General features: G+C 34.2%; 1 protein-coding gene across 5 annotated transcripts in view; it reads right to left on the bottom strand.

Annotated features, from left to right (window-relative positions):
- Positions 1-8,906: 8,906 nt before the first annotated feature.
- LOC107993838 (MOXD1 homolog 2) overlaps positions 8,907-17,423 on the bottom strand; it is a 141,017-nt gene continuing 132,500 nt past the window's right edge. For 3 of the 5 annotated variants that reach the window (XM_062082733.1, XM_017050460.3, XM_062082734.1), the window contains one exon: positions 13,750-17,271. In XM_062082733.1, coding sequence (XP_061938717.1) covers positions 17,194-17,271 — 78 coding nt within the window. In that variant the 3' untranslated portion in view covers positions 13,750-17,193. Of the gene's footprint in view, positions 9,340-9,584; positions 9,802-10,798; positions 11,393-13,749; positions 17,272-17,423 lie in introns of those variants that run through there. The other 2 variants (XR_009832146.1, XM_017050462.3) reach the window with 2 other exon arrangements.

The following is a 17,423-nucleotide window of genomic DNA, read 5'->3' as shown; positions in this document are numbered from 1 at the left end:
ATTTTAACAGAGGGCCAATTCTTAAAGTTTCTTAAAATTTCTCGCCCAAATTTCCGACTTTTTAACAGGAGAATATGATGTAAAGAGGTGGCACTAAAAATTTTAACAGAGGGCCAATTCTTAAAGTTTCTTAAAATTTCTCGCCCAAATTTGACTTTTTAACAGGAGAATATGATGTGTAAAGAGGTGGCACTAAAAATTTTAACAGAGGGCCAATTCTTAAAGTTTCTTAAAATTTCTGTCTAAAATTCCGACTTTTTAACAGGAGAATATGATGTGTAAAGAGGTGGCACTAAAAATTTTAACAGAGGGCCAATTCTTAAAGTTTCTTAAAATTTCTCGCCCAAATTTCCGACTTTAACAGGAGAATATGATGTGTAAAGAGGTGGCACTAAAAATTTTAACAGAGGGCCAATTCTTAAAGTTTCTTAAAATTTCTCGCCCAAATTTGACTTTAACAGGAGAATATGATGTGTAAAGAGGTGGCACTAAAAATTTTAACAGAGGGCCAATTCTTAAAGTTTCTTAAAATTTCTCGCCCAAATTTCCGACTTTTTAACAGGAGAATATGATGTGTAAAGAGGTGGCACTAAAAATTTTAACAGAGGGCCAATTCTTAAAGTTTCTTAAAATTTCTCGCCCAAATTTCCGACTTTTTAACAGGAGAATATGATGTAAAGAGGTGGCACTAAAAATTTTAACAGAGGGCCAATTCTTAAAGTTTCTAAAATTTCTCGCCCAAATTTCCGACTTTAACAGGAGAATATGATGTGTAAAGAGGTGGCACTAAAAATTTTAACAGAGGGCCAATTCTTAAAGTTTCTTAAAATTTCTCGCCCAAATTTGACTTTTTAACAGGAGAATATGATGTGTAAAGAGGTGGCACTAAAAATTTTAACAGAGGGCCAATTCTTAAAGTTTCTTAAAATTTCTGCCCAAATTTGACTTTTAACAGGAGAATATGATGTGTAAAGAGGTGGCACTAAAAATTTTAACAGAGGGCCAATTCTTAAAGTTTCTTAAAATTTCTCGCCCAAATTTCCGACTTTTTAACAGGAGAATATGATGTGTAAAGAGGTGGCACTAAAAATTTTAACAGAGGGCCAATTCTTAAAGTTTCTTAAAATTTCTCGCCCAAATTTCCGACTTTTTAACAGGAGAATATGATGTGTAAAGAGGTGGCACTAAAAATTTTAACAGAGGGCCAATTCTTAAAGTTTCTTAAAATTTCTCGCCCAAATTTGACTTTTAACAGGAGAATATGATGTGTAAAGAGGTGGCACTAAAAATTTTAACAGAGGGCCAATTCTTAAAGTTTCTTAAAATTTCTCGCCCAAATTTCCGACTTTAACAGGAGAATATGATGTGTAAAGAGGTGGCACTAAAAATTTTAACAGAGGGCCAATTCTTAAAGTTTCTTAAAATTTCTCGCCCAAATTTCCGACTTTTTAACAGGAGAATATGATGTGTAAAGAGGTGGCACTAAAAATTTTAACAGAGGGCCAATTCTTAAAGTTTCTTAAAATTTCTCGCCCAAATTTCCGACTTTTTAACAGGAGAATATGATGTGTAAAGAGGTGGCACTAAAAATTTTAACAGAGGGCCAATTCTTAAAGTTTCTTAAAATTTCTCGCCCAAATTTCCGACTTTTTAACAGGAGAATATGATGTGTAAAGAGGTGGCACTAAAAATTTTAACAGAGGGCCAATTCTTAAAGTTTCTTAAAATTTCTCGCCCAAATTTCCGACTTTTTAACAGGAGAATATGATGTGTAAAGAGGTGGCACTAAAAATTTTAACAGAGGGCCAATTCTTAAAGTTTCTTAAAATTTCTCGCCCAAATTTCCGACTTTTTAACAGGAGAATATGATGTGTAAAGAGGTGGCACTAAAAATTTTAACAGAGGGCCAATTCTTAAAGTTTCTTAAAATTTCTCGCCCAAATTTCCGACTTTTTAACAGGAGAATATGATGTGTAAAGAGGTGGCACTAAAAATTTTAACAGAGGGCCAATTCTTAAAGTTTCTTAAAATTTCTCGCCCAAATTTCCGACTTTAACAGGAGAATATGATGTGTAAAGAGGTGGCACTAAAAATTTTAACAGAGGGCCAATTCTTAAAGTTTCTTAAAATTTCTCGCCCAAATTTCCGACTTTTTAACAGGAGAATATGATGTGTAAAGAGGTGGCACTAAAAATTTTAACAGAGGGCCAATTCTTAAAGTTTCTTAAAATTTCTCGCCCAAATTTCCGACTTTAACAGGAGAATATGATGTGTAAAGAGGTGGCACTAAAATTTTAACAGAGGGCCAATTCTTAAAGTTTCTTAAAATTTCTCGCCCAAATTTCCGACTTTTTAACAGGAGAATATGATGTGTAAAGAGGTGGCACTAAAAATTTTAACAGAGGGCCAATTCTTAAAGTTTCTTAAAATTTCTCGCCCAAATTTCCGACTTTTTAACAGGAGAATATGATGTGTAAAGAGGTGGCACTAAAAATTTTAACAGAGGGCCAATTCTTAAAGTTTCTTAAAATTTCTCGCCCAAATTTCCGACTTTTTAACAGGAGAATATGATGTGTAAAGAGGTGGCACTAAAAATTTTAACAGAGGGCCAATTCTTAAAGTTTCTTAAAATTTCTCGCCCAAATTTCCGACTTTTTAACAGGAGAATATGATGTGTAAAGAGGTGGCACTAAAAATTTTAACAGAGGGCCAATTCTTAAAGTTTCTTAAAATTTCTCGCCCAAATTTCCGACTTTTTAACAGGAGAATATGATGTGTAAAGAGGTGGCACTAAAAATTTTAACAGAGGGCCAATTCTTAAAGTTTCTTAAAATTTCTCGCCCAAATTTCCGACTTTTTAACAGGAGAATATGATGTGTAAAGAGGTGGCACTAAAAATTTTAACAGAGGGCCAATTCTTAAAGTTTCTTAAAATTTCTCGCCCAAATTTCCGACTTTTTAACAGGAGAATATGATGTGTAAAGAGGTGGCACTAAAAATTTTAACAGAGGGCCAATTCTTAAAGTTTCTTAAAATTTCTCGCCCAAATTTCCGACTTTTTAACAGGAGAATATGATGTGTAAAGAGGTGGCACTAAAAATTTTAACAGAGGGCCAATTCTTAAAGTTTCTTAAAATTTCTCGCCCAAATTTCCGACTTTTAACAGGAGAATATGATGTGTAAAGAGGTGGCACTAAAAATTTTAACAGAGGGCCAATTCTTAAAGTTTCTTAAAATTTCTCGCCCAAATTTCCGACTTTTTAACAGGAGAATATGATGTGTAAAGAGGTGGCACTAAAAATTTTAACAGAGGGCCAATTCTTAAAGTTTCTTAAAATTTCTCGCCCAAATTTCCGACTTTTTAACAGGAGAATATGATGTGTAAAGAGGTGGCACTAAAAATTTTAACAGAGGGCCAATTCTTAAAGTTTCTTAAAATTTCTCGCCCAAATTTCCGACTTTTTAACAGGAGAATATGATGTGTAAAGAGGTGGCACTAAAAATTTTAACAGAGGGCCAATTCTTAAAGTTTCTTAAAATTTCTCGCCCAAATTTCCGACTTTTTAACAGGAGAATATGATGTGTAAAGAGGTGGCACTAAAAATTTTAACAGAGGGCCAATTCTTAAAGTTTCTTAAAATTTCTCGCCCAAATTTCCGACTTTTTAACAGGAGAATATGATGTGTAAAGAGGTGGCACTAAAAATTTTAACAGAGGGCCAATTCTTAAAGTTTCTTAAAATTTCTCGCCCAAATTTCCGACTTTTTAACAGGAGAATATGATGTGTAAAGAGGTGGCACTAAAAATTTTAACAGAGGGCCAATTCTTAAAGTTTCTTAAAATTTCTCGCCCAAATTTCCGACTTTTTAACAGGAGAATATGATGTGTAAAGAGGTGGCACTAAAAATTTTAACAGAGGGCCAATTCTTAAAGTTTCTTAAAATTTCTCGCCCAAATTTCCGACTTTTAACAGGAGAATATGATGTGTAAAGAGGTGGCACTAAAAATTTTAACAGAGGGCCAATTCTTAAAGTTTCTTAAAATTTCTCGCCCAAATTTCCGACTTTTTAACAGGAGAATATGATGTGTAAAGAGGTGGCACTAAAAATTTTAACAGAGGGCCAATTCTTAAAGTTTCTTAAAATTTCTCGCCCAAATTTCCGACTTTTTAACAGGAGAATATGATGTGTAAAGAGGTGGCACTAAAAATTTTAACAGAGGGCCAATTCTTAAAGTTTCTTAAAATTTCTCGCCCAAATTTCCGACTTTTTAACAGGAGAATATGATGTGTAAAGAGGTGGCACTAAAAATTTTAACAGAGGGCCAATTCTTAAAGTTTCTTAAAATTTCTCGCCCAAATTTCCGACTTTTTAACAGGAGAATATGATGTGTAAAGAGGTGGCACTAAAAATTTTAACAGAGGGCCAATTCTTAAAGTTTCTTAAAATTTCTCGCCCAAATTTCCGACTTTTTAACAGGAGAATATGATGTGTAAAGAGGTGGCACTAAAAATTTTAACAGAGGGCCAATTCTTAAAGTTTCTTAAAATTTCTCGCCCAAATTTCCGACTTTTTAACAGGAGAATATGATGTGTAAAGAGGTGGCACTAAAAATTTTAACAGAGGGCCAATTCTTAAAGTTTCTTAAAATTTCTCGCCCAAATTTCCGACTTTTTAACAGGAGAATATGATGTGTAAAGAGGTGGCACTAAAAATTTTAACAGAGGGCCAATTCTTAAAGTTTCTTAAAATTTCTCGCCCAAATTTCCGACTTTTTAACAGGAGAATATGATGTGTAAAGAGGTGGCACTAAAAATTTTAACAGAGGGCCAATTCTTAAAGTTTCTTAAAATTTCTCGCCCAAATTTCCGACTTTTTAACAGGAGAATATGATGTGTAAAGAGGTGGCACTAAAAATTTTAACAGAGGGCCAATTCTTAAAGTTTCTTAAAATTTCTCGCCCAAATTTCCGACTTTTTAACAGGAGAATATGATGTGTAAAGAGGTGGCACTAAAAATTTTAACAGAGGGCCAATTCTTAAAGTTTCTTAAAATTTCTCGCCCAAATTTCCGACTTTTTAACAGGAGAATATGATGTGTAAAGAGGTGGCACTAAAAATTTTAACAGAGGGCCAATTCTTAAAGTTTCTTAAAATTTCTCGCCCAAATTTCCGACTTTTTAACAGGAGAATATGATGTGTAAAGAGGTGGCACTAAAAATTTTAACAGAGGGCCAATTCTTAAAGTTTCTTAAAATTTCTCGCCCAAATTTCCGACTTTTTAACAGGAGAATATGATGTGTAAAGAGGTGGCACTAAAAATTTTAACAGAGGGCCAATTCTTAAAGTTTCTTAAAATTTCTCGCCCAAATTTCCGACTTTTTAACAGGAGAATATGATGTGTAAAGAGGTGGCACTAAAAATTTTAACAGAGGGCCAATTCTTAAAGTTTCTTAAAATTTCTCGCCCAAATTTCCGACTTTTTAACAGGAGAATATGATGTGTAAAGAGGTGGCACTAAAAATTTTAACAGAGGGCCAATTCTTAAAGTTTCTTAAAATTTCTCGCCCAAATTTCCGACTTTTTAACAGGAGAATATGATGTGTAAAGAGGTGGCACTAAAAATTTTAACAGAGGGCCAATTCTTAAAGTTTCTTAAAATTTCTCGCCCAAATTTCCGACTTTTTAACAGGAGAATATGATGTGTAAAGAGGTGGCACTAAAAATTTTAACAGAGGGCCAATTCTTAAAGTTTCTTAAAATTTCTCGCCCAAATTTCCGACTTTTTAACAGGAGAATATGATGTGTAAAGAGGTGGCACTAAAAATTTTAACAGAGGGCCAATTCTTAAAGTTTCTTAAAATTTCTCGCCCAAATTTCCGACTTTTAACAGGAGAATATGATGTGTAAAGAGGTGGCACTAAAAATTTTAACAGAGGGCCAATTCTTAAAGTTTCTTAAAATTTCTCGCCCAAATTTCCGACTTTTTAACAGGAGAATATGATGTGTAAAGAGGTGGCACTAAAAATTTTAACAGAGGGCCAATTCTTAAAGTTTCTTAAAATTTCTCGCCCAAATTTCCGACTTTTTAACAGGAGAATATGATGTGTAAAGAGGTGGCACTAAAAATTTTAACAGAGGGCCAATTCTTAAAGTTTCTTAAAATTTCTCGCCCAAATTTCCGACTTTTTAACAGGAGAATATGATGTGTAAAGAGGTGGCACTAAAAATTTTAACAGAGGGCCAATTCTTAAAGTTTCTTAAAATTTCTCGCCCAAATTTCCGACTTTTTAACAGGAGAATATGATGTGTAAAGAGGTGGCACTAAAAATTTTAACAGAGGGCCAATTCTTAAAGTTTCTTAAAATTTCTCGCCCAAATTTCCGACTTTTTAACAGGAGAATATGATGTGTAAAGAGGTGGCACTAAAAATTTTAACAGAGGGCCAATTCTTAAAGTTTCTTAAAATTTCTCGCCCAAATTTCCGACTTTTTAACAGGAGAATATGATGTGTAAAGAGGTGGCACTAAAAATTTTAACAGAGGGCCAATTCTTAAAGTTTCTTAAAATTTCTCGCCCAAATTTCCGACTTTTTAACAGGAGAATATGATGTGTAAAGAGGTGGCACTAAAAATTTTAACAGAGGGCCAATTCTTAAAGTTTCTTAAAATTTCTCGCCCAAATTTCCGACTTTTTAACAGGAGAATATGATGTGTAAAGAGGTGGCACTAAAAATTTTAACAGAGGGCCAATTCTTAAAGTTTCTTAAAATTTCTCGCCCAAATTTCCGACTTTTTAACAGGAGAATATGATGTGTAAAGAGGTGGCACTAAAAATTTTAACAGAGGGCCAATTCTTAAAGTTTCTTAAAATTTCTCGCCCAAATTTCCGACTTTTTAACAGGAGAATATGATGTGTAAAGAGGTGGCACTAAAAATTTTAACAGAGGGCCAATTCTTAAAGTTTCTTAAAATTTCTCGCCCAAATTTCCGACTTTTTAACAGGAGAATATGATGTGTAAAGAGGTGGCACTAAAAATTTTAACAGAGGGCCAATTCTTAAAGTTTCTTAAAATTTCTCGCCCAAATTTCCGACTTTTTAACAGGAGAATATGATGTGTAAAGAGGTGGCACTAAAAATTTTAACAGAGGGCCAATTCTTAAAGTTTCTTAAAATTTCTCGCCCAAATTTCCGACTTTTTAACAGGAGAATATGATGTGTAAAGAGGTGGCACTAAAAATTTTAACAGAGAGCAATTTTACAAATTTTCGTCCAAATTTCCGACTTTTTAACAGGAGAAAAAGATATGTAAAGAGGCAATAAAAATTTTAACAGAGACCAATTTCTTAAACTTTCTAGTCCAAATTCTCTACTTTTTAACAGGAGAATATGATATCTAAACAGGTGGCACTAAAAAATTTTAACAGAGCGCAATTTTAGAAATTTTCGACCAAATTTTCGACTTTTTAACAGGAGAATATGATATGTAAAGAGGTGGCACTAAAGAATTTTAACAGAGAGCAATTTTACAAATTTTCGTCCAAATTTTCGACTTTTTAACAGAAGAATATGATATGTAAGGAGGTGGCATTAAAAAATTTTAACAGAGAACAATTTCTTAAAGTTTCTCGTCTAAATTTTCCACTTTTTAGCAGGAGAATATGATATGTAAGGATATGCTCTTAATGTTTTTTGTATAATTCAGTTAGCAATGTTTATGCTGAGGATTTTGTTACGCTTTTAGAATTAATATTTATTTGTTGGAATTTTCGAATTTTTTGATTAATTGAAATATTTAGCTACATACTTACTTTTAATTTTTTTTCATTTTTTTTCTTATTTTTTCAATAGTTTTCTTATTTCTATGTATACGTACCTTTGCGTAATTATTTTTATATTTTTTTAATATTAATAATATTGTAATTTCTAATAGATAGACTGCAATTTGTGATTTGTATCAATTATTTATATGAAAATATATAATTATTTTTTAGTATTTAATGTTATGATATTCTAAAGAATTGTGGAAGGATGTTGGTAATGTGAAATATAAAATAAAACAATATGTTCATAGAAAATAAAATTTATTTAAATAAAAAGTACATATATTTGTTATTCTATAAAATTTACAATTTTATTGTTATTTTATAAGTAAATAAAATTTATCATTTATAAAATATAATTTTTTTCATTATGATAATGATTATTTCATAATGATAAATTTTATTTTACATGAATATAGCAGGTATAAACAAATGCTACTAATGTTTAATATAAGATAGGAATTCATTTTTCTTAATTATTTATATGAAAATGCATAAATATTTTTTAATATTTAATATTATGATATTTTAAAGAATTGTGGAAGGATGTTGGTAATGGGAAATATAAAATAAAACAATATATTCATAGAATATAATATTTATTTAAGTAAAAAGTACATACATTTATGTTATTCCATAAAATTTACAATTTTATTGTTATTTTATAAGTAACAATAAAATTTATCATTTGTAAAATATAATTTTTGTCATTATGAAATGATAAATTTTATTTTACATGAATATAACAGGTATAAACAAATGCTACTAATGTTTAATATAAAATAGGAATTTATTTTTCTTAATTATTTAAATGAAAATGTACAAGTATTTTTTAATATTTAATATTATGATATTCTAAAGAATTGTGGAAGGATGTTGGTAATGGGAAATATAAAATAAAACAATATGTTCATAGAAAATAAAATTTATTTAAATAAAAAGTACATACATTTGTTATTCCATAAAATTTACAATTTTATTGTTATTTTATAAGTAAATAAAATTTATCATTTATAAAATACAATTTTTTTCATCATGAAATGATAAATATGAAATGACAAATTTTATTTTACATGAATATAACAAATATAAACAAATGCTACTAATGTTTAATATAATTTATTTTTCTTAAAATTAATGTATACACTATATTGTATTTCATTTCCAACAAATATAAATATAAATAACGCATTACATAAAACAAATTTCGAAGAAATTACTATTATTTTTCTATATTAACGTAACTTCCTTCCTAGTTGTGAATAGTGGTCTTGCGTTTGCTATACAACAGTCTGGATCGCTGCATATATTATATGTAAAATTTTTCAATTTTTCAAAAACTCTGGCTAAAATTTTCGATTTTGTATCAGGAAAATATAACTTCATAGCAAGTTGCTCGAGAAATTTTTTCAAAAATTTCTTGCAGTTCTTGGAAATGTCAAATTCTCTAATATTCTTCGAATTTTCATTTATCTTGGAATACATTGAAATAAAACTTTTGGCCGATTTTTGAATTTTCTATAAAAAGAATAAAATTAATTAAATTTTTATGAGAAATATATAATTCATGAAAAATATAAATTTCTTATGAATTTTTATATACTTACCTATATTTATCTTATCTATACTTACCTATACTTACGTTATGTAAACGCCATTTTATTTTTGTGTATTATTTTTTTAATTCAGTTTTCTTAATTCTATATATTTACCTTTTCTATATACTATATAATTCTATATAGTATATAATTCTATATACTTACTTTTTGCAATAAAAGTTTTTTTTTTTTACAATGATGAATATTTTTTGAAAATTTTTTTAATTCTGGAGAAATATATTGAGTGTAAATAACATAAACTTTTGTAATATTTCGTTTGTTTTCCATGATATTAAAAAATATTTCAGATAAAAGTTGAATTGTTTCTGAACAGTTATATTCTGATATTGTTAATTTTTCCATAGGTAAATGCATAGAGAACCTATAAAGATTAACTTTACTTTTTTATTTAAAATCATATCGTTTTTAATACATAATTGGATGGATTATGGCATCTCTATTAATAAGACCATATATAAGACTATATATTGAATTACTAGTTATTAGTTTAAATTATTAGTTTAGAAGATAATTAAAGGTAATTAAATATTTTGCGAATAACTCGAAAACTATAGCCAATCATGAATTATATTAAAAAAAAAAACAAAAAATTGTTGAAAGTAACCTTTAACGATATATTTTTAACAATATATTTCAACTTCATTACAATCAATGAGAAAGAATAAAATAAAAGACTTTTTTTCCCCCATAAAGCGTTTAACTCGAAATAAAAAGAAATCGAAAGAAATCCGAAACAAAAAATTTCGTTTCACGCTTCGAAGAAGGAAAACGTAATTCCTTTCGATTATTTTTCCAGTTCATAAATCACAATCATATTTCGCTCACGAATCCAAGTAAACCTCGTTACGAACTATAAACTTCCGCATGCGGCTTTTGATGTAACGTGGCGATGTGTATACGCCAATGGAGGTCTACGAGTGAAATCATTCGTTGGATCGAGTTTTATTAATGGATGGGCGGCGATCTCGATCGGCAAAGCTATGACAACCCCGTCAACCTTCGAAAGATTAATGTCGCTTGTGCATTGCGTGAGATGTGCTCTCCACCCCCCTCCTTTCTTTCCCTCCGTTTTTCTCCTCCCCACTTCGTCTCGTTTCCTTTTTATGCTTGGAACCGGGTCGGTTGCCGCCACATTTTTGCATATAAAACCGCAATTAATGATAATGGAAATTGTTTCCTCGGCAAACCCGCATAACGCATAATCGTTATAAGCCTGGCTTAATCTCACCGTTCGGTGTTTCAATAAAGAACACGCAGAACCGGGGGATAAGGATACTTTACTATCGCCGCAAATTTCTGTATACGAGGATGATGGTGTAAGCATGACGAAGACGAGGCGATTGTTAAATGATACTTACGAAACAGAGAGATTTCATTTCTCCTGTTTTCTAATCATTTCTTTTTTTTTTTTTTTTTTTTGGATGGTTTTAAGCTTCTACTTATGGAAGAATATCGTGGAGATAATCACTTTATTCAGAACTTTTTCGCTTCGTTTGATTCATTTTTAAGTGAGGAGCCGATAAAGGGTACTTGACAGAGAGAAATTAATTAATCGCCATTCAATTTTGTTGAAATTGAACAGAATATTCCTCGATTAATTTTTCTTCTTATCTTAATTTTTAATTTCTATCTTAACAGTGGAATTAATCACTTCGTTCGATTCTGCTGGAATCGATAATCCTTCGTGATATAATATTAAAAATCATGTAATATCGTCAATATCTCATAAGGCCATTGAAAATTTGCAATAATTCTTTTGTTCGATCTTCCTTTTAATAGAACTCTTTGAATCCCTTGATTTTACGATTCTATTGCCTGGATTATTCGCCGGTTTTCCACTCAAGATTATTTTGTCTTAATCCGTTACCTCTAAATATTCATGTAATAATAAAACACGAAAGAGGATCAACTATTGATAGTTAATTTACAGAATTTACCAAATACTCTTCCCTCTGTAACACAAAATATTTTATTTTATTACAAGTCTAAAATTCGTAAATTACAAAACAAAATTAAATGTCTCTCAACTAATACTTACTTTATAAATCACAATTGTAAGATTATTATTGGAAGAATTGAAATAACTTAAATTAGGATACTTAGTAGTTACGACACATAGATAGAGGGATGCGTGTAAGCATGGAGGTTCGTAAGAACGCGGCTTAAATTCGCATGACTAGCTCTTTCTCCCGTGGAACGTCCCTTTTCCGTAGCCACCCCCTTTAAATACGATCGCTTCCGTTTTGCATTAGCTTATTTTGTATGCAGCTAATTTACATGTCTAACGGCCACGATAAAATTGGTTAACGCTGTTCCAAGCCTGTGAGCGAACGCCACCTAATTTAAGCTTCGGTGTAAGCAGTTAAGCTCCGTGGCCGATTTCGTAATATATGTTGCTACGATTTAATAGCGTGGAGAGCCACGGGGATGGCCGCGCCCTTATAAACTGGCGCTGCCGAAGCCTGCAAAAAGAAGCTTCGACGACGTGATTTTAATCCAATTTTACGACTGGCCCGATCGTTATCTCTTGCACTCTGCGATCAGTCGAGATCCCCGTCCGTCGATCGCCCTCGGATTGATTTCACCTTTCATTGAATTTATAAAGCGCGTTTTTAAAAATCGCTTTTTTGGAAAGGAAAAAGGGGGAAAAAATAGAAAAGCGAGGGCGAGGAGGGGAGGGAACGATTGTTTTCCTCGTATTTGCTGACAGAGAAAAATTGGTGAGAAGAGAAATGATAAAAATGAAGAATAAAGGGAAAAATGTTGTAAAAAATTGTTTTTCTCGAATTTGTTTGCGGAACAATTGATAAGAAGAGAAGTAACAATAAAAGGGAAACATTGTAAAAAATTGTTTTCCTCATCTATGAATTTGTCTACCGGGAAAATTGGTAAGAAGAGAAAAGAAATGAGAAAAAATGGAGAACGGAAGAGAAGTATTGTAAAGGACTAAATTTTCTTTGAATTTTTATTATAAAGAAATTGATGAGGGGGAAAAAAGAGAGAGAAAAATAGATAACAAAAGAAAAGTATTATATAAAATATTCTTTTTTCTCCAATTTTATAGAACAGTTTCGACTATTTTAGGATAAATTTGGTGTCATTTATATAATATCCGTATCACGCATCGATAAAGAAAAAGCGAATATGAAACACATATGAAACACATTGTAAATTCTAAAAGAAATTTCACATTTTCTATCCTCAGTAATCCTGAAGTAAACGCGATTTTTCATTTTTTTTCTTTCTTTTTTTTCAATAGTCAATCAAATATCCTGTACTGCACCATATTCACGACTACAATCAATCGATGATAATAGTCAGTGTCTCGTGAATCTTTACATTTTTTTTTCCAGGTCACGGATCTCGTATCCTAGATAGACATTTGGAACGCGGATTCTTATAATATGTCCGTCGAATATTGATCTACCGCAGTGAGGCTATATAAAGCTTTTCTCTCGATCCGTTTTTTTTCTTTTTTCAAGATAACGAGATTTTCGCATTGACCCGAACTTTCTTTTGTAAAACGAAATTAGCGTGGTACAGGGAAAAGTACTCTCTTCCCCGTTCCTCTCTCTTTCTCTCTTTCCGTTCTTATTTCAATGTGTATCATCGTTTTCGAAATCACACGTGTCGTCACTCATCATCGATCGATCGCTTGAGCTTTTACCTCGAAATGGAAATCCTTTGATGATATCCTTGACACCGTCGCGCGAAACTCTTCAGAATGCAGTTAACCGAACCAAGGTTAAAATCCCCGTGCAAAAAATTACAGTATAATTTCGTAACGAATCTATTGGAAGAGAGAGAGAGAGAGAGAGAGAGAGAGAAATATTTTTAAAAAGCAACCAAGGCTCCCAACCTCTTCCGCGCTATTTCACTCTCATCTCTCGTCTCGGCGTAGAGGCGAAGGTATGGGCCGATGCTTATCCAATTTAGCCTGGAGCGTGGAGCGCCGATAAGTTTTAGCTCGCGAAAGGAAAGAAGAGAGAGATTCCGTAAGGAAAGCCCGGGGAAGTTTCTGCCGAGCAGCCATGGCCAGTAACGTGTCCAACAGCTTAATCTTCGACTAATCCCCGCTCCCTCTACTCGACGCCTGCGAGGAATTAGAGGTAATCCGAAACACGAGTTTAATGGCCAACTCCTCGTACAATCACAAACTGAATGTTTATAGGCAGCCCCTCGGGACTGATTGCATAAACAAAATTTGCAACTTTGCTTCGATTTGATCGATGTGGTTTTTAGGACGAGTTCGACGAATATGAATGTTGGACGAGGAGAATTTTTGTTTTAGAAAATGCACGAATTATACGTGTTAAAATGATTGTATTTATCCTGTGTTGGAAATCTAACGGGATATCAGGTTAGAATAATTTGAAACAAATGTTTCTACAAGCGGATTCTATTTGAAAATAGAATATATAAATTATTATTTCGTTCGATCTGTAAATTATCCGGAAATAATGCACATTTAATATTCATATTCAATAAATTTTCAATAAAATATCTGTTTTCCAATAGGCATTGATCGAAACGTAATAGGTATTGATTAACTATATCTTTCGTTCCTTTTTTTCTTATGCCACACATTATAGAATTATAACGTTAATCGTAATATCGAATTGCTTTTCAATGAAATATTTAAAATAATATAACGTAGCAGACAATATTTATTCTATACATCCGTTTCCAAAAATCTATTTTCCTGAAGATATAATACAGTTTTTATAATATAATCCATTTCTCGTTTAATTCAATCTCGTTCGATCGACACGATAAAGACGCGACGAAGAAAGAAAAATCGTTTCGAATCGCGCGAATAATGTAAATTTTCCAAATCTCGAACGATCTCATTCAGGCTGAAATAAAGTTGGACGATTTAATTTTACTCCTTCGATTCGTAATTACGTCGATCCACACGATTATTCTCCTTCCCTTTCTTATTCGCGACCCATCTTCAATTCGAATTCAATGGAATGAAAATCGAAGATATCACGATGCTGCGTGCAAAGAAGTGTAGAACGCGTATGAGCAGAGAGCGTCGAAACATGATATATAAATAGAAGAATAGGGTTCGAGTTTAGTAACGCATTCGAAACTTTATTGGAACCCTTCCTGTTCCAACTTTATCGCGTCGTTTCGATACCAGTGGTCGAGGGTGAACGCAACGTTGATTGGAATGGGATCGAAAGGGCTACGATTGATCGTGGCCATCTCGTCGGAAAATCTACTTTCGCCGCGTCGATAACAAAACGACTCCCTTCCCTTGCCCCCTGGACTGGATTCTTCTAAGTAAATGTCTGTTCCCAAGTTTTTGGCCGATTGGAAAACTTATAGAGAGGAAGAAGGGGAGAGAGGAACTTCTTCGAACTGTCATTAGTTGGCAAGGTATGCATGTCTGTGTGGTAGCTGTGGGCAGGCGGTCGGTTTTTCATTCGATCTCGTCTGCTTGCCTCTTTTTTTTTTTTTAACAAACATGTTGTTGACAATCGAGCAAATCGCGAGAGACAGGGGAGGGAGAACAGGGCATCAGCGTAATTGGAAGTTGCCCTTCCCCCCTTCCCAGGGTAACGTTCCTTTAAATTCTCGCCCATTTTCGGGAGAAACTTGGGGGAAACGATCTCACGTTTGTTCCTATGCTCGATTAAATCGATGGCTTTCGTACCGATCGAGCAAAGGAGGAACTCGTAAAAGTAATTGGTTCTACATGGGGACTACACTTGGATCCGATTGCCCGATTTAATTTTTTACGTTTGTCAGAAGTAGTACTCGTGAAGAGGGAAAGGGAAGCACGTGGATCGAATTGGAAACCAAATACTACGATCATCGAAACAGTTATTTGTTCGATAGAATTATGTAAATTACATGTACATTTCTTTCCTCAAAATTTACGAAAACGTATAACCTTAAAAAATTTTACACGTTCGATTTTCAATTTGGTACGTTTTCAATCGTGAAAGGTTTCCTCCATCATCGAATGTTGATCGATCGAGATTAACTGCGGAGAGACTCGATCTTCCGCAGCGCGCGAGGAATCGAATTTCTGCCGATAATTGTCTCCAAACGTACACGTAATCTGGCGCCTGAGGGCCCGCGGAATCTCCTTGATTCGATTTCCCGTCGTAGCGGATAGGCAGCTTCCGGCGAAATACCCCTGGCGCCCCCTGCCACGACGCTCCACGAGTACACGGAGGATCCACCCAATAAGATCGTCGGCCCACCTGGCCACTTTCCCCTCCCGCTTCCCCCCTTCGCCCTCTAAACCCTCCTCCCCTCCCCCGTCGATCCCAAAGGCATCGGTCAAATTCGATTTTCCTTTTACATCGTACCGAACCATTCGGAATAGCGATCAGTTCTAGTGCCGAGGGAGGACCTTATTCAGGAAGTTCGCGTTGGCTACTATAGGGCCGGCCAGTCAACCAGTCAAGCAGGGGAGAGGGTGGGGAGGGGGCGAAGTGGTAAACTAGATACGGGTACAGATAGGAAGGGAATAGAAGCAGAACGAGGTCACCTAGCCAATCCCCTTTGCAAGGCGCACCAATCTCCCTACCGTAATGTTCACGTGTGCATATCCTCCAAGCTGGCGAAGAGAATTTGCTCTCTCTCTCTCTCTCTCTGTTTTTCCCTAGATTTTGTTCCTGAATTCACTTCGCACAAGGTTCTAGATTTTGTTAGATCGATTGACGGTATTTTCTGATCCGATTTATTTTTACATCCCTTGTCTTATATAAAAGTCTTATATCGCGACTATTTTGTAATTCTGTCTACTCATTTCTATAATCCTCTGATCCATACTTGGATTATTAGTTCGGGTAAATAAGTCACAGTTAAAATTCAATCGTGCTCGATCCGGTAATCTTTCAATTTAGATAATCTAATTTCCATTTGATCCCATTTTTATCCGAGAAGATGCATATCGTTCGAAAAAGAGAATACTTTGTGGAAAAAGCATCCACGAGTCTCGTACGCGAAGCGACGATTCGAGTTCAGATTGGCAAGTCTAGGATTGCATAATATCATCGACCGCAAATCCTCGCGCCAGCCTCAAAGAAGAGAATCCTCGTCGTTTCGTGTCGAAACTTTTGCGTTTTCCATCCGGCACAAGAGTTCACCACCGACTCAGCCGCGCATTGTCGCGAAAATTTATCGGATGCAGAGGGAGCGGCGTTTATTTTGACTATCCAAAACTGGGCCGAGTTTCTCGTTTCCCTGTGTACACTTCTTTGCCGGAGAAAATAAATAGATCAATTCGTTACACCAAGCGAATACGATTGAAGCGATTCCCATTGTGAAATATTTACCCTTTCATCGACGATCTCTCCGTCTGCGTTCCAACCCTGTTGGAAACTCCGTTCGTTCGTTTACGACGGATCCAGCTGATAACGAAATAATTACTCGTTTGCATAATTCGTCTGAAACGAGCCTGATTATGAAAAATGCACATTTGAATGCGCATTTCGTCGAAACGTGGCTCGTGTGACGACCATACGTGCACACGAGAGATTGGATACACACGTGGCCGCTAATGAACTAATTACAAGCGTATTGCGCGGGAATCAGCGCATATTCTGGTAAGACCTGGCCGCCCCTTGTCACGTGCGTGTCGTCTACGATGTAGTCGAGTTTAATTTCAGAGGCGGTGATGAGGCCCGTGAATATCAAAGCAAAGGACGAGGCCAACCGCGCGATATTAATATGCAATCGAAGCCCTCTTCCGTGTAAGCCGGTTATGGCGGAGCATCGCTTAATTTGATGTTCATTCGATTAATCCACCGTGGGCTGCCGTAGAAATAACAATGGTTCGAGGTCCCGCTTCCGGAACTGCGCTCCTGGCCTGCCGATTTGAGACGACAATGGATACGAAAGTGTTACATCGATAATTTGACAGAGAATCGGAAATGTTTAAATTTCTTTCAGGCGTTATTTATTGAAACGGTATTATGAAATTTTATTAATTTTATGACGTACTGTTTGATCGTCGTTTGG

Source organism: Apis cerana, linkage group LG12 (assembly GCF_029169275.1).
Source record: "Apis cerana isolate GH-2021 linkage group LG12, AcerK_1.0, whole genome shotgun sequence".
NCBI lineage: Eukaryota > Metazoa > Arthropoda > Insecta > Hymenoptera > Apidae > Apis > Apis cerana.
The sequence above is the reverse complement of the archived record's forward strand: the minus strand, read 5'-3'. Positions and strand labels throughout refer to the sequence as shown.